This window comes from Crinia signifera, chromosome 6 (genome assembly GCF_055691185.1).
Source record: "Crinia signifera chromosome 6, ASM5569118v1, whole genome shotgun sequence".
Lineage (NCBI taxonomy): Eukaryota > Metazoa > Chordata > Amphibia > Anura > Myobatrachidae > Crinia > Crinia signifera.
Genome location: NC_139222.1, coordinates 216,441,414 through 216,460,140, shown reverse-complemented (window position 1 = coordinate 216,460,140; position 18,727 = coordinate 216,441,414). Strand labels below are relative to the sequence as shown.

The 18,727-nt window shown below is 42.0% G+C and overlaps 1 protein-coding gene across 5 annotated transcripts in view; it reads left to right on the top strand.

Annotated features, from left to right (window-relative positions):
* Window positions 1-18,727, top strand: part of RPTOR (regulatory associated protein of MTOR complex 1) — a 370,661-nt gene that overhangs the window by 251,371 nt on the left and 100,563 nt on the right. For all 5 annotated transcript variants that reach the window (XM_083148832.1, XM_083148831.1, XM_083148829.1 and 2 more), the window contains exons 6-7: window positions 6,159-6,334; window positions 16,826-16,885. In XM_083148832.1, coding sequence (XP_083004958.1) covers window positions 6,159-6,334; window positions 16,826-16,885 — 236 coding nt within the window. The remainder of the gene's footprint in view (window positions 1-6,158; window positions 6,335-16,825; window positions 16,886-18,727) is intronic.

Here is an 18,727-nt window from a genome sequence, read left to right as displayed (position 1 = left end):
TTAAGTAATGGCCCAGGATTAGCAGATAAGGTGGTCTAGAGGACACTGCAGCTACCTCCTTAAAGAGCCGGCCTTGGACTGTCAGAAGGATGTACACCTGGGTACAACATCGCAGTGGATACACAACACCCTGACAGCAGGCAGGACCTGGTCAACTCCCAGAGGAACCACATTGGCAGAGACGATGGTGAGCTCACTGCTGGTGTCAATCAGGGCCCAAATCTCCCAGCTTTCCAACTGTACCATGATATGGAACAGGGTGGATTCTGCTTAGGATATGTTTCCAGCAGCCATGCTAACCACCGGCCGAGCTGTTTTCCTCATGCTGAAAGAGTAGTAAATTATATGCAAAGTCCCACCAGAATGTCATATAGAGGAAATGCCATATAGAGGAAAACCCTCCAGGACAACCAGTATGTCCAGTATACAAGAGGGGAAGCAGATAGTTTGCATGACTCCAAGATGGCGCCAGCAAGGCAGAAGGCTGCAATCCACGGGACAGGAGGGGAAGGCTAAGCAGGGGGAAATGTCCGGACATCCAGGGGATCATCGGAGGAGTCAGCAATCAGGCAACCAACCAACAGTGAGTAGGATTCAGGGGGTTCCCTCGTCGATTCAGAGCATAGCAGGATTACTGGGCCAGGAGCTCTGCAGGCACACGTCCTACTCAATATGCCATTAGGCCACACCCCCTCAGCTAACATTTTTATTAATGGCTCCATAGTACTTTGTGTTTCCTCTATAAGGGCACATTTAGGAGGCTTAATATGATGTGCCAGATTCACAAAATAGACTTGGCTTTCACCTGTCTGCCTCAATGACCACTGAGCACAAAATGGCAAACAATCCTCTGACACACAGTGGCCCTTTTATGGCTGGCTGCGTCTCACAACATATATATAACCGGAAACACCAAGTGCTGTTCATTATCAGAGAGTGATGCACAACACATCTTAGGAAAACACGGACGGGATCTCATTAGCCTCGCTGCTGCAGCTTTAATTCCTGGACTGGATCTTTTACATTCACCTCATGTGAATAACTCTCTAGCCTAGACCTATTCCTATTAACAATTATGCACACATTGAATATAGTATACCCCAATAAACTACTTATTCTAGACTTACTTGATAAATTATAATACTCCTCTAACTTATATAAAATACTCCTATGGCGTTCAGGGATAAAAAAGAATCACTCATCCTTGTGAAAAGCGAGGTACAGCATGGCTGTTTAATAAGGGACCTTTCGTTTTGTCACACAATGATTATTTCCCAGCTGTGAATACTACACTACATGGTTCTAAGAAGTCCTATTATCACTAATACACTTTTCTTCTTTTTTACCTCCCAAGTTCAATGTCTTTTAGAAATTAAAATAACCTAGAACCTTCTATTACTTTTTAACGAGTCATTAAAGTATAGTACTTCTGACAGCTTCCCAATGAATGGTTGTTTTTAGTCTTTCGGCCAGCATAGAACAACTGACTTTGATAGCGCATTAATCACTCATCCCCCCCCTCACCGTTTTTCTGTACCAATGCTAGCCGACTGACTATATACATTTCTCATTTGCTTACCCTGATCTTCCAACTTTTTCCTCATCCTTTGCTCTTGGCTCTTCTGTCTACATTTTCCCATCCCCTAACCTATTAATATGTTCCATTGCTCTCTGCTGGATTGGTTTGTTCCTCCTTGTGCTCCCACAGGACCCCCCACTCATGGTGTGTTATTGCTGTGCTGTGAAGGGCGACAGGCTGAATGAAATGTTCAGGGCTCGGAAGTGTTCTATGCTCTGAAAAAAAACAGATAATGTTTCAGTGTACTAATATCCTGCCACATATTGGTGTCTTGGGGCACAGGGCATTGAAGGTGATAAATAGATATTTCTCATTTAATGCTGTTCCCATTTTTGACCTAGCAGGGCTTCCTTATTTTTAATATACTTCCAAAATACATTTTTGATCACCGCAATCATCTGTTTCTCGTCTTACCCGAGATCTATGTAAACCTCATTTTTAAAATACCCATTGTATTATTTGTTACTGATCATCTAGACACAGTATTTTGTGTAGATTTTAAGGAGAAGTGAGCTCATGTGTAGTATTTTGTGTAGATTTTAAGGAGGAGAAGTGAGCTCATGATTCCTTTTAGAGAATAGCAAAAATTATTATAATTCCCAGTGAGAGTTGGGTATTAAAGGTTTGTCCTTGGAAATGCCCTTAGTTTCTTAATATTGACAAACCGCACTTTCCATTTCCCCTTATTCTGTGTACAGTGTCCTGACATCTATTTACTGGGAGGCATAAACCAATATTCATCCAAGAGTACAAACAAATTACATAGTATGGTTCAGTAAAGATGTAGTACTGGAGGTTGTAGTAGTGTGTCAAGGCTTGCATCATCAGCATCATGTGAAATGTACTAAGTGAAATGTACTAAGAATCAGCTGGCAAATGTGGTATGAAGGAATTTTTTTGATACCCCCCAATATCCCCTGACTTTAAATAAATCTTGATGAATTAAGTAAGTCAATTTTATTGCTCAAAACTTTTACTAGGCATATACAGTATAGTCAAATAACTTTGGGGCTTCTTGAGCCAAGGGCCAGTGGTGGATGGGCACCAGGATGGCAGGAAGTTCTTACTGGGCCAATTTATTCCTCCCACCAGTTGGGCCGCTTGGAATACTATTACTGTTTGCCAGGGTGGATGGAGGCTACCGTGGCTGTAGTTCAGCTCAAAATGGGCAGTGGCCAAAATCAGCTTCTGATCATGTGCAGAAACTCACACTGTACTGGAAATAAAATGGCCATGGGAGGGCTGATGTGCATTCCTAGCCTCTGCAAATCCTCCCCTGAATATTTGTTGAGTCTGAGTCACACCTTCAAGCTCCATCTCTAGCAGTCTGTGGCCATCAACTCCAGTTTTAAACAACACAGCAAGGAGTCAGGAAAAAGCATGGACAGCTGCATATAACACTTTAATCAGTCAGATTGTACTGTGAGCAATGGGAAAGGGATGCTGCAAAGAGAGAACAGGGCTGCTTTTTTGAGGGGTGAGTGGTTGCTGTGAGAGGAAAGGAGGGGCTGCTCTGATGTGCTGTTGAGGAGAGAGCACGGTGCTGTTGTGTTGATAGTAGTGAAGGGTGCTGTGAAGGGAAAGGAGGGGCTGCGTTGCTGTGAGTGGAGAGGCGGGGGCTGCTGTTAAGGGGAGTGAATGGTGCTGTGAGAGGAGACGACGGGGCTGCTGTTCTGAGAGGAGTGAAGGGTGTTGTGCAGGGAAAGGATGATGCTGCTGTGCTGAGAGTAGTTAAGGATGCTGTGAGGGAAGATTAGGGTGCTGATGTGGATAAAGGATGCTGTGTTGTTAGGAGAGGGGTGCTGTGCTGAGTGGAGTGAAGGGTACTTTGTAGTACTTAGAGAGGAGAGTGTTGCTGTGCTGAGGAGTGAAGGAGGATGTGCATGGAAAGGAGTGGGGATGCTCCCAGAAAGTGCTGCTTTATCAGGCCCAAGGTACAGTATTGAGAAAGGGAATGTTAGACACCTTATATCAGGCATTCCCAACCACGGTCCTCAAAGCACCCCAACAGTGCAGGTTTTAGTGATATTCAGGCTTGAGCACAGGTGACTTAATTAGTACCTGAGTGATTCTGATTAAACCATCTGTGCTGAAGCCTGGATATCACTAAAACGTGCACTGTTGGTGTGCCTTGAGGACTGTGGTTGGGAAAGCCTGCCTTATATGTATGTTGAGCAGCTTCTCTTTCAGTCACTCTGAGGAGTATTCCTACGCAATATATCTAGATGAATGTCCTACATACAGACCTAAGCACAGTGCAATTTATTCCTACTGTCATTGTCAGGAGAGCTACTGTACATGTAGTGAGGAGGTGAAGGCTATGCACCTAATCAACAAACCTTCTCCCCCCCTACATTGTTAGGAGCACTGATATGAAAGGTAATGGAAGTGAAAGGTTATGTTCAGCAGTTGGTATTGGTCTTCTTCCTATGTGGTGACTGCAATAAGAAGTTGAACTGCTAGAAAATGTAATGAGCAGTGGATATACTGTATCTTCTTTTGTCACAGTTAGAAGCTCTGCTACACAAGGTAGTGAGCAGGAATTCTCGATGCAGCTTGGTGGAAAGACTGCAGTAAATTTTAGACCAGGAACAATCCAATTCAGTTACTGGATATGCTAACGTGCCAAGAATTATGAAACCGCATGTTGCAAAATACAGGCATAAACTCTGTTGGGCTTCTTGGACCTTAGCATTTATGGGATAAGACTTTGTTATACATTATTTTGAGCACCATTTAAAAATGACCGTCTCCTTACCAAATACCTGCCTTCGCCATTCTGCTCCTTGTTGTAAAAGGGGTTGTCAGTATTAAGGACCCAAGAACCCCTTGCTATAAAAGCATAGCATGTGTAACCTAGTAACCATGTATTTGTCTAGCTGTAGTGAGGGACAGTGGTATTGCATTGTATTTTGGATGCAGCCTTCTCTACTTCTTTAAAGTATACATGTGGTTCATTCTTGGGTAACTTTCAAACAACGAGTTACCAGCAGTCTGGTGCCCTCTATTTTTAATCCCCATGCTGATTTATTCTCTGTTTGCTGCATCAGATGTCTTCATCTAAAGGTGGCCATACATCAGAAAGATATTGTTCCCAATCATACAATCTCAATTGATTGTAAAATGGATTGTATGCAGATTGTGTGCACATTGTGTGTCCAAAAACCACCAAGGACTGACGGGGAATTGAAGGGAAATTGGACACAATCATGAGCGCAATCGATCTTAAGATCGATCTTTCTGATGTATGGCCAGCATAAGATCAGATGGATCTTTGGTTCAGCACCAAGGATTTTTTGTCAGATAGATCTGAGACTCAGCCGCATATTTGATCTGGGGAGCTCAGATTTGGTGTTTTTTCGTCATATCGGTCTGTCAGATCCATCTGAATCGGACAAAAACAGGCCAAATCTGACTAGTGGATGGGGCCTTCACTCTGAGCTCTGGCTGTAAAAGGTTTTACAGCTTGGTATAGCCTCTGGTCAAAATGGAAATGCATAGGCACCAGCCTTTGGTTATATACATATTTTGTGTTATGGCCTAACACATTGGGTGATTTTGAGCTGTAAGCTCAGTTTTGTCATCGCTGGCCACCTCTGCTCATCAACTGGTATTACCAGCAGATGAGCCACTCGTCTGCTCGTATCACCGGCAGATGAGCAGTGCTGAGTCTTGTTTTAGTCTTGTGTTGCACAGGTTATTTATTACTGAAATTAAAAATAATGTGCGCCCTCTTTTTAAAGGTTTCAAATGTTTAAAAGTTTATGAGAATCTCAATCAACATTAGTGTTTTTTGCTTACACTAACCCCTTCAGTGGTGTTTTTTTTTTGGGGGGGGGGGGGGGGGAGCGCTCCCCACTGGATGAGTTTTTTAAAGCGCTCCTTTAAAAAAAAAAACACCACTGCCTCCCTGGGTCCAGGCAGCGGCTTCCCGGACCTGCGCACCCGCAACCCGTCCCCGGCAGCCGGCTTGTCATATTTTTTTTTTATCCTTTAATCAAAAATTCAGGATTACTTCTCTTATTTAACTCTATGTTTTTGGCATCTTTCATAAGACATCGCTCGCCTGATAAACAGGCAGTCCAAAGAGAGGGTAAATTAAGTAATTCTATATATTTGCACAATTTCGGGCCTTGCATCGTCTGGTGCATCCTCTAATGACCCCTCTACCAGCTGTTACTAGCATTCTGTTTGTGTGCCCCATGTAAATGTATTAAGTCAGTCTACAGGTGAGTTTTCATTGCCACTGAAAATACTAATAACCAACACATTTCACATTGACTAATGCACAAAACTGGATGCTTGGCATTTGAAAGGGGTTTAGAACATCTTCATTGCACACATATTATTTCGTTTAGTCATATGTTCATGATTGCTGCATGGGCTATTAGTATGAATAATCTTGTTCATTAGGTAAATGGGTGACTTGTATATTAAGAGATACATTTTGGGCAGATAAAGCTAACCTGGATATTTCTGGCACTTCCTATATACTGAAAATACACTGACCAGTGTTAGTTCGTCTTGGATTTGTTATTTGTGAATACTCGGTATTCAGTGTATATTCTTTTATTTCAAGGTTGCTGCCATTAATCCTAGCCACCCACTGGCACAGATGCCTTTGCCACCCTCCATGAAGAATTGCATTCAGCTGGCTGCATGTGATGCGGCAGAATTACTACCCATGAATCCAGACCTTCCTGCTGATCTCTTCACTTCCTGCTTAACCACACCAATCAAAATAGCACTGAGGTGGTAAGTGATGTTGACTTTTACCCGCATTATTTTGGGGTGTAGACAGGGATTCCATTCCTTGGCTTTATTAATACAGTGTAGTGTTGGATATAGGTAAACGGTTCCAAAGATAAAATAAGATAAAATAAAAGCAGCCACAAGTAGCAATGTCTGCCAACGGAGTATCGCTCACCACCAGGGTTATTCATTGAGTAAACAAGTCACTGATGTGAAATATAGAGTTATAGCAATTGGAAAGTGAAGAAACTGTAAACAAGACACACATTATTTCTACCATACAACATAACCAAGTTTACAGATAATGGGGCATATACAATGCCGTGGGCGAGCGGCGACAGCGAGTAGGGCTTCCTGCTCGCTGTCACCAATCACCCTGTCAGTATTCAACGCACCCCCCTCATACGCCAATTCCCCCTTGCTCCGTTTTTTTGATTGAGGGGGAATTGGCGTATGCGGCTCCAGAAGCAGCGAGACTCGCGGCTAAATACAGTGGGTTTTCTGCGTTAGCCGAGGGTCTCGCTGTTTTGGGGAATTCTCGCCGTCCTGTGACGGCGAGGATTTCCCCAGAACTTTGAATATGGCAAGTGGCTGGCGAGGGGGTCAGACAGCGAGGATCGCTGGTTTTCTGCAATCCTCGCTGTTTAACCCCCTCGCCGGCCACATTGAATACTACCCATTGTGGATTGTAGTGCATTTTATAGCATCACATGTGACTTAGTTAAGTATCACTGATAATGTCAAATATATTGCAGCAGTATTTCCATCATCTCAACATTGTGGGAGAAAATAATTTTCACAAGGATATGGCCTAAATCTTCTGACAATACTTTTTTTTTGCTATTATTTGGCCACATCCCTTTTATCCACAGAAAAACAGAAGTGTATTCCCAAGACTCTTGTTTCATTACTGTGCAGAGTTCATGCTGGATATGTGCTTTCCATAAAGAGAAATGAGGGAGTTGACCTTTGCATTGTTTTCTAATGCGGTCTGTTTGGTGAATGATATTTTTATTATACTAATTTGGCATTTATTTATTTATTTAGGGCTTTTTTAAACCTATATTGTTTTTGCCTGTTACTTTTGGAAATCATTGGCCTTTGCTCCATGTTGGATTGTTAGATTACACAAATCGTTATGCTGTATATTCACTTGCTGATAATTCACTATTAGAAGCTAATTTGCATTATAATGAGTAGCTGCAGTAGAAATAGTCTCATCTGTCATTGATCAATTAATCTGCAGAATGTCATACGTGCATTCACTAACCTCTGCGCACTTGTTCCCCATGAATTCCTTACTGACTCCTCCTACAATCCTACAAAACTCATTTTTCTATGCTGCATTTACTGTTATAGTCAGGGACTATTGTATTATGATGTTTAAAGCGTGATTTTAATTTTCCAACTCCAGGCTGTAGGCTATGTCCTGAGGCAGATTTGCTTTCTGAGTTTTCAGCCTTCAGTACCTTTAAAGAGTACAGAGAAGCAAACTGGTGTTAACTGCACCAAACGCTCCCCAGCTGTGCTCTAGTCTGTAAAGTGTACACTGAATGAATTTATTGTTCAGATTCCAGTAATATTGCAGTCCTCTCTGCAAGACTGCGAGGCAGTGATCATTATATCCTGCCAGCAGCCAGTGTTCTCTCCTCCTTGGTTAGTTTAACAAGTTCACAACCCAGGCAGGATGGTAATATTGGCATCTGCACTCAAGATGAATGACAAACTAGACGTAACCCAGGTTTATGTATATGAGTGTTATATGTATACCTGCATTATATAGTGAGGCACCAAACACACTGATTGAAAAGAAAATCTGGAGGTGATGGTATAACTAATGTAACTGAATAGTCGCTATTCCTTCCTGGTGCTTAGGTTCACTCAGCGTATAAAGGGAGGGTGTGAAAAAGGAGGGGGAGTCTATAATGGGTGGGGGAGTCTATAATGGGAGTCTATAATGGGAGGGGGAGTCTAGAAAGTGAGGATGTGAAAAAGGAGAGGGAGTCTCTAAGGGGAGGGTGTGAATGAGGCAGAAAACTTATGAGGAATGAGGCACGAAAAACAATAGGATAAGTAGGAACGGAGGGGAACGGAGGCAGGATAGGAGGATCAAAAGAGGTTAGGAGGAGGGATAGGCTAGTCGAAAAAAGTGGGTTTTGAGGGAGCGCTTGAAGGAGGTAAGGGAATCAGAAAGCCTGATGGGTGGCGGGAGGTTGTTCCAGTGCAGGGGGGCAGCGCGAGAGAAGTCTTGGACACGGGAGTGGGAGGAGGTGATTAGGTGAGAGGTCAGTCGGCGGTCAGCGATGGAGCGAAGAGGACGGGAGGGAGTGTGGATAGAGATCAGTGAAGAGAGGTAAGGAGCGGTGGAGGAGGAGAGAGCCTTGTAGGTGGTGGTGAGGAGTTTAAAGAGAACTCGGAAAGGAATGGGGAGCCAGTGAAGAGATAGACAGAGGGAGAGGCGGAGGTAGAGCGGCGGGAGAGGAAGATGAGCCAAATAGCAAAACTGTAGCAGGGCATGCTGGAATGTGTAGTTCAACAGCAGCTAGATGACTAAAGGTTTCTCTATCCAGGCTATAAAAGGATGGCATGAAAGACTGGAGATTCCCATAGAAGGAGGGCATGGAAGAGGCTGCAGATTCCAGATTTTATGCCGAAGCCATAAAAGGATGGCTTGTAAGAAGCTGGAGAGCCTACTAAATGGGAGTTTATGAAGGGGTTGCCTCGCCTATAATGGGAATAGTACGAAAGAGGGATTTGAAAAAAGCAGGGGGAATTTATGAATGAATGGGGGGCATTGAAAGAGGCTGGGGTGCCTAATAAAGGGAAGGTGTGAAAGAGGCAGGTGTCTAAAGGGAGGGTGTAAAAGAGGCAGGTGTCTAAAGGGAGGGTGTGAAAGAGGGGGTGTCTATAAAGGGAAGGTGTGAAAGAGGCAGGTGTCTAAAGGTAGGGTGTGAAAGAGGGGGTGTCTATAAAGGGAAAGTGTGAAAGAGGCAGGTGTATAAAGGAAGGGTTGAAAAAGGAAAGAATTTCTAGGTGGATCAAACAAAGGGGACTTTGAAGCACACATATTGTATATATATATATTCCACAAATAAATCAGATCACCATATTTGCACAACAATAAAGTTGTATTACTGCAATATCAGGTCATCAGCAATGTAAAACGCATTATGCAATATGGGCCGTCTGCTGTACCCCGTGACATTATGAGAAGACAGCATTTTTGTATGTTTTATTGTGACTGATGGCATACTATTACATTACTACAATTTATAGTATGTTGGTTTATTTCTGTCCGTCCTTGAATACTGTATGCTTATGTTTTATAACTATTCACCCGGTAAATATTCAGAAGTTTGATTTGCTTTCTATGCACACACACATACAGTATGTATATTGCACACACAGACACATACAATGATAGTCCAATTTATTGGACCGGCACCTTCACTCCCTCCTGCCCTCTGTCCGTCCTATTCTGCTCTGACCCCTGCTAAACCTGATAAACAGTGCCTCATCCCTGACGCATAGTCCAATTTTCACTTGGCTCCCTTACTTTCCCATTTCCGAATACTACAGTGGTTCCCAACCCTGGTCCTCAAGTACCCCCAACAGTGCACATTTTCCAGGTCACCCGGCAGGTGCACTCATTATTCAGACACTTTTTAAAAGATCCACAGGTGGAGCTAATTGTCACTTTGATTCTGTGTGGAGACCTGCAAAACATGCACTGTTGGGGGTACTTGAGGACCAGGGTTGGGAACCACTGCTCTACTAGGTCTGCCCACCTCCCTTGCAGTGGGGGCCATATATTATAATGCAGCAAAGGCATCAATCAAATGTTTATACAACTTTCCTTTGGTGTTATACTGTTAGCAGGCACTATGATGGTAGGTGGCAGCAGTTTACAATGAAGGAAAGTCCACACTGCAGGTTTGCTTAACCAGGGGAGACTTATTATCCATGTACAAATAAATAAAGGTTAAAGCAGAGTTAACAGCAGGTATAGGATACAAGGATGTATACAGCTTATGGTGGAATTGACATACATAATACTGTATGTACTGCATCAGTGGCACAGTGGATATTGGGGTCTCCGTTGCGCTCATATTGTTGGGAGCATGTCCATACATACAGAACGCTGAAGGGGTTTGCTCAATGTGTATGAACACAGGGATGCAATTTTCTTTTGTCAAGGACAATATACAGGTTGAGTATTCCTTATCCAAAATAGTGGTGACCAGAAGAAATTTGGATATTCTGTATTTTGGAATATTGTTATATTTGAATATTTGAAGCCTGATTTTTAGACCCGAGTTGACCCTTTCAGACAGCAAAAAACCCAGGTCTGCACTCCTGGACTAGGGTAATTCCTGGGGTTTTTTTCAGTCTAAAAGGGGTATCAGAGAGCAGTATTTAATGCCGCCGGCAAGGGAGTTTCCGTGGCGAGGATCACCGAAAACATGCCGTCCTCGCCATCTAACCCCTGCATTGGCTGCTCGCCCTATTCAACGTTCTGGAGACTCCCCTCGAACGGTGAGGTTTGTTGCTAATGCAGGGAGCCCACTGCATAAAGCGGCGACCCTCGCCATTTTGATGGCCGCACTTGCCGTTTCCACCTCGCTGGAAAAACCCAGCAAGGTGGAAACAGCGAGTTTATGGGGATCAGTTCAATACTGACCCGTGAGCTATAGGCGCTGCTCTCCACCACGGCTCACCAACGGCCATTGACTATACCCCAAAGTCTCTTCTTGGTATGCTCTTTTAGTAGGGCGCTTACAACTTTGCTTAGTAGTTATCAGTTTTGTTTGGAAAATTATTTAGGATTTTCTTGCTATTTGTTACATTTTCTGAATTGAAATGTCCATGATAAGTTCCCTTCTTGTAAGGAAAGACACTAAAACACAAGTTATCACAGACTGGCAAACTAGCAATATGTACAGGTCTGTGTACAGAGCCCATCTCTAGTATTGGAGCTAGGTTTCAGCCTTAATGAAACATCCTTCAGCTCAAATAAACATCCTGGCTCACCTCAGGCTGATTTATATGGATGCTCATGTGCATGACACTCCATAACATCACTGCTTTACAAAGTATTATTCAGCCGTATGAGAAATCTACCAAGAAGCCATTGATCAAGATCTGTGCAGAACGTTTGTGTTCCTGAGTGGCTGGTAATGAGCCGGAGCTCAGCCCTTCGCCTATGTCCCTTCATCTCTCCTTCCTATAATACAAATATGTATCCTGCAAAATGTACTATAGTCAGGAAAGCCTTGACAACAGAATAAGGTAAAGAAACCATGTGTATCTGGGAGCTGGGATCCTGTTGATCCGCAAATAATTATTTTTCAATCCCTCTGAGTTTGGCCTGATCAAATAGTAGCTGATCAGCATCATGATTCTCAAAGAGGGTGAAACGAGGAGAAAAAACGACAATGACTAGAATGTCAGCACATCACAAATAGGGTATTAAATCCCAGAGCACTCAGGGCCCGATTCAGACATGTTGGCTAAACTGCGTACTCTTGCAACCTGGCGAACAGTCAGCGCTGCCCTCTGGATGACCATAAAATATCATCCAGCAGGGGTGAAATTTCACAAATTGTCTTTTTGCAAAGGTGTAATCCTATCACAGTACCACGCTTGAAGTCACCGAGCTTTTCAGAACAACTCATTTTGCAAATGGAGGCTGCATGGCCATGTGCTTGGTTTTATTCACCTGTGGTAACGGGTCTGAATGAAACACCTGAATTCAATAATTAGCAGGTGTGGTCAAATACTTTTGTCCATATATTGTGTACGGCAAATAGTACAGCAATCCAAACACAGAGAGGGGGAACTAGGACTGGTGTATATATATGTGTGTATATATATGTGTGTATATGTATGTATGTATGTATGTATATATATATATATATATATATATACACACACACACACACATAGCTTGTGCAAAAGTTTTTGGCAGATGTGGAAGTAATGCTGCAAAGGAAGGATGCTTTCAAAAATAGAAGTCATAACGGTTTATATTAATTATTAACAACATGCAAAGTAAATAAACAAGACATAAATCTAAATCAAATCAATACTTGGTATGACCACCCTTTGCCTTTGAAACTGCATCAATTCTTCTAGGTACAGTCAGTGTTTTTTTAGGCTTATAGTCGAGTAAATTATTAACCAATTATACCAAACAGGTGATAATGATCATCATTTTCATATGTAGGTTAAAATACAGCCATTAATTGAAACCAAAACCACTGCATGGGTGGCTTAGGACTGCCAAACTCTGCTACAAAGGCAAGGTTGTGGAAAACCGTTTAATGGCACCAGCCATATACCATGGAAAGACACATGCAACAAGACACAAGGTAGTTATATTGCGCAGCAAGCTCTCTCCCAGGCAAAGACTTCAAAGGTGACCGGGATTTCAAGATGTGGTGTTCAAGCTCTTTTTCATACATGCTTCCTCTTGAAATTGGAAGATGTCCACCCAGTGCTTTCAACTCAGAATTGGCAGAAACCAATGGGATCCAGCTGGAAGAATTGTGTCCAATAAGCCATACCTTCGAGGTGGAAACAAGTTTGTTTTCCAAAGGGCTGGAGAGTATTACAATGAGTAGGCAATGGTGTGAAGCATGGTGGAGGTTTGATCAGGATTAATGGAGTTTTTAATGCTGATAATAGATACTGGTAATTTATCCATCATGCTGTACTATCAGAGAGGCATCTGATTGGCTCCAAATGTATATTGCAGCAGGACAACAACCCCAAACATACAGAAAATATATAAAGAGCTATATTCAGCATAAAAAAAGGAAAAGGGAAGTGAAATTGCCCCTCAAAGCCCTGATTTCAACATCATTATGTCTGTCTGAGTTTACATGAAGAGACAGAAGGATTTGAGCAACCTGGTATCGACAGAAGATCTGTGGTTAGTTCTCCAAGATGTTTGGAACAACCTCCCTGTCAAGTTCCAAACTTTTGCACAGTACTGTGTGTGTGTGTGTGTGTGTGTGTGTGTGTGTGTATGTATGTGTACCAAAAAACCATGTATAGGGGCTGCTCAGTGAAATAGTCTCCAGTTAATGCGTAAAAATGTAGATATACCAAGCGCTCACCTTCTATCAATAATATACTTTATGCGCACACTAATGATGCAGTAAAATCAATATGATCAAAAATCTGTATCTGATGGAAAAAAATGAAATGAGAATAAACTATGTGTTAAAGAAAACTGTGTGTTTATTTGTATTAAGATGTAACTCCTAGAGTATTTCTCAACAGGTGGACCTACGAGGTATCACTCTGTCAGGACCCTTAAGGGGTATAAGGGTATCTTTTAGGGCTCCCTTTTACCATAAATCCCTTAACCTGTGACCTATGTCAATGACAGGTGACCGCAGTGGGCAGATGAATGGAACTGTGATGGGTATTCACTTCTAGGTACTTGTTTCCTAGCATGGCGCCCCCGATTTTGATTGTATTACATCTTATACAATCGCATTGCATTGCATGCAATATAGCGGCATGCGATGCTATCCGATTTTTAATTGTACATGCACCCTGATGGGTGCTTTTAATGTTAAATGCACCCCCATTGGCAACGCCACCCCCACTATCAACGCCAACCCGAAGTGTGGCGAGTGGCGGCGGTACGCGTCCTCCGACTTTTCCACGTCGGCGTGGAGCTGATTTTAGATAGTGTGGCGAGCCACTGAGCCCCGCGAGGGTACACGGATTACTTTACATGTATTGCGCATCCCCTCGCGGGGCTTGCTTCGCTAGCCACGCTTCAGGCGCGTATTCCGCGGGCCTCGCTGCGCTCGCCACGCTTCCGGTCGCTGCGCTCGCTACACTATCTAAAATTAACTCCGCGCTGACGTGGATAGTGGGGGTATGAAAAGGTCGTAGGACGCGTACCGCCACCCCTTGCGGCCTCGCTGCGCTCACCACGCTTCAGGTTGGCGTTGATCCTGGGGGTGGTGTTGACTGTGGGGGGCCATTTAACATTGCAATGGCCCATCAGGTTGCTTGTACAATAAAAAATCGTATACGATCGCATGGTATGCCATTGTATGGCATACCATGCGATGCGATATTTTATTGTACAATATCGCATCGCATACCATCGTATACCTTATTTAGTGTAATGGTATACGATGCGATGGGCGCCGTGCTAGGAAACAAGTACCCACTTCTGTGCTATAATAGGGGTAAAATTCAGGAAGTGGTAAAAGTTTCAGTGTTGCAGGGATTTACGCCATTGTTAATGATATCATTATCGTTCCTATCCTTTGCACAAAGAATGCATAATGTGTACCCAGCTCAAAATAATTTTCTTTAAATATTTGGTCACCTAGCTACATTAAGCCCTACCAAAAAATGAGGAGTGGCTATTAAATCACAAGACTCTACTTGTAAAACTAAAATATATTGGTTTTGTTGGGGTAATGTTGACCTTATGATGTCAATAAATGGTTTTGCAAGTTTCACCCCTATCGCACAATTTGCTGTCACACAGCTTTCAAAGATTTAACATTTTTCCCTTTCCCTTGAATTAAAATTAGAGCAATGTGTTAACTTGACGTTTTAGTTCAGTTCAACAAAAATGCCAACAAGTCTTTCCATACTGTGTGTTAACAGGGCAGATTGTATGTCACACGCATTTGTGTTTGAGTTGCACAAGAGATTTAGTGAAGGTTGTGAGGATGATGAAAGTCCCAGAAGGCCTTGCCCATCAAAAACTAATGAAAATCTGGAACATATTTAGAACATTGCTTAAATTGACTGTTGACTCTGCATCTGAATGATAGCTGAATGGTAAACATTCTCAAGAAACAGTAAGGCAAGATCTTAACATGACAAAAGCTTGCGATAAGATGGTTTAAATGCTTCTCGCAGCTAAGCAGAAAGAAATCGAAAGCACATTTGTGCAGACATTTTGTAACAAATTCAAGTAGATTGGCATTTTTTTAGATTGTTATTACCTGTGGTGAAGCATGGATCCTTCAGTACAGTTCTGGGGAAAAAAAAGCCACTAAAAAACACCATAGAAATCCTGTTCATGGTTTTCTTTTATATCAGTGGTGTTATTTTGGAATCAATATTACTACAAAAATGTTCTAGAAACTTTGCAGATCACAGATCCAGAAGAAAGAAGCCATAATTGTAGAAAAATAGTTTGATCTTCCATCAGGACAATGCACCAGTATACACAGCTCTCTCTGTGAAGCAGCTTTTGGCCAGGAAACAGATTGCAGTGCTAGAACACCCTCCATATTCGGGAAACCTAGTACCGTGTGATGTCATTCTTTCCGTGAACCCAAATCTGTACTCAACAGAAACCGTTTTACATCAGTTATACTCCTTTCAGACATCAGAACTTGGGATTTGCTGGGTCTAGCATGCCAGGTTGATTTGATGCACATGTAAAAACCTGGGATTGTGAAGCCTGAAAAAGGGTATTACTGAGGTAAAGAAGAAAACAACAAAGCTCTTGAGACAACTGACAGAAAATGAGCTACAACACTGATTTGACCAACGTAAAATAAGAATGCAGAGTTGTGTGGATGCAGAAGGGAAAATGCTTAAACTTAATATAATTAAATGTACATTATAGCATCAGTCTCGTTATTTAATCGCCACAGCTCGTACTTGCATTCACACCAGTTCCTACAGAAATATGACTCCGGTCGGGAATTGTATTTTTGACTGCAGTATTGTCAGGCAGGAATGAGAACTACTGTGCTGCTATGCCAATGACAGATCTCCCTGTTGTCTGTCATACTCCTGCATTGTTTAATCTTTTGTTTTGATAAGAACATATACTTTGCAGTAAGAGGACCAGGATATGTAATAGGCTATAATTGTGTCTGCAGTTCTTTTTGTTTAACCTAACATTACTTATTATGTTGATTATATATATATATATATATATATATAGATAGATAGATAGATAGATAGATAGATAGATAGATATAATATAGGAAATATATTTAATATATCAATATCATTCCAGGAAGGACAAATAATCAAGAAATAGTCACAAAATGATACACTGGAGGCCAGACTTCTTCAATATATTTATGCACAAGGGTTAAACCTTAAAGAAAATGCATGCATTTGTAAATACAAAGTTGGAACAGTGCACAAACAATTGATACACATCAAGTGCCAAGATACACATTAGAGTCAAGGGTGTAACTACCATAGGTGCAAGGGGTGCAGCTGCTATGGGGCCCAGAGCTGAAGGGGCCCATCTTTGCTGTCTAATATGTTTTACATATATTTATCATCATCATCATCTGTTGCTAAAGAGGGGGCTCTGACAAACTATTGCTATGGAGCCTACGAATATTTAGGTACGCCTCTGATTAGATTTATCCCAGTTCTGATGAGACCAATTAATGTTTCTGCTAATGTGATTTTGTCTAACTTATGCTATTTGCAATTTTTTTTCACGTACGCTAAACTCTGTTTCCTTGGCTATAGGTTTTGCATGCAGAAAAGTGTCAAGTTGGTGCCTGGCGTCACTCTGGACCTCATTGAGAAGTAAGAAATACATGTTATACTTCTTTTTGCCAATTACTTTGTACTAACTGTGTGTCCATGCCCTGTACAAATGTTCCTGTAGCCTACACGGATATGCAACCTATAACATCCGTTGTTCCTAACAAATGGAATGACTACATTGTGCTGAATATTGGTCCAGCCCACAAATTGTTGCCTCCCCTATGTGTAAACTTTAAGAACACCTTAATTTCTCTGTTCACCATATGTTTTACTGCCGCATTATTATACTTCTTAGTCTGGGGCTATAACCTTCCATCCTAATTGCCAGTGGCTACCTGTAACTCCTAGGCAACCCATTTACCCTCCTATCCTGAGTTGCTTGGTCTTCACCACATCACTATTCTAGACAGTGCCTTTTTACACTGTCAGACTTTGTTTTTATTTATTACAGCGGTTAACTCCTCTTTGTATTGGTCTGTAATATTCCCTAACACGAAAGAGATGCATCATGGGAAAACTGTAACCTTTTCTAGTGTGATAATCAGATAGTGGCCAGAGTTCTTTAGGACAAACTCTCCTTGTGTTCACCAGAAAACCTTTCATTGTCCAGAGCCCAGAAGCATCCAGGAAAAGATAATTGGTTTTAAAGGAGTCCGTCTCTGGAGACACAGCAGGTTCAGATTAATTAGAGATGTCCATGAACAGAAGGGTTGTGGGTAATTATTCATATGCTGTACAGGGAAGTAATCCAAAATGTGTTAACTTCTTCATTGCCAAGGTGATCTGCAATGGAAGGATTGCCCATATACTGTGCAGTTATCAGTGAATTAGGTTAGAATTACTAAAAAAAAAAAAAAAAAACCCCTTTTGTATCCTACCTGACCAGCAGTGGCTATTAAACTTTGTTTGAGGTTTGTGGTTCTAATGTTTCAAAACTTTTGTGTTGCGATTACTAATTTGACCCTCTCACATGATGCTTAATAACGGTAGGACTGAGGCGTCATTGCAATTGAGCTTTAGGCTTCTCTTGTCCATAATAGTCATGTAGTGAGGACCAGAAATGTGGTACAGCACTACAGTTCTGCTACTTTCTGCCATTGCTCTACAGTTAGGGTTGCCACCTTTGTGTTGAGCGATTCCCGGACAGTGACACACCCACAGCCCACTCCTTGACCCACCTTATCTTTTTTTTTGTTTGTTTTTTTACATTTGCTTCAAATCTATTCTTGATTTCGTACACGGTAATGCCACATACACGTTACGTCGCATCACACACTGTAATGCCCATTATACATTGTTCCACACACTGATGCCCATTTTACATTATGCCACACACTGTGATGCCTATTACACGTTATGCCATGAGTGGACAGTTTAAAAATAAAATGGGGCTAAAAATGTACACCATAATGTCTATTACACATCCATATTATACTACATGCCATAGTGCCTATTACACGTTATGCCAGGGCTCAACAATTTTTCTTAAAAAGGACAATAGGCACATAGCGCGCCAGAGGTGCGCGTCAAAACTTTAAACCATAATGACTATTACATGTCACGCACCCATATTATACCACATGCCATAATGCCCATGACGAGTTATGCCAGGGCTCAACAATTTTTTTTTAAAAGAAGGACAACAGGGACAGTGTGCGCCAAAGGCGTGCTCCAAAAACTTACACCAGAATGCCTATTATATGTCACACAACCATTACATAAGTATACTACATGTCCATTACATGTTATGCCACACAATATAATGCCCATTACACGTTATACCAAACACAATGTAATGCCCATTACATATACCACACACCGTAATGGCTATTACATATTATGGCATATAAATGCCACCTACCGCCATGTTAATTGCTTGGG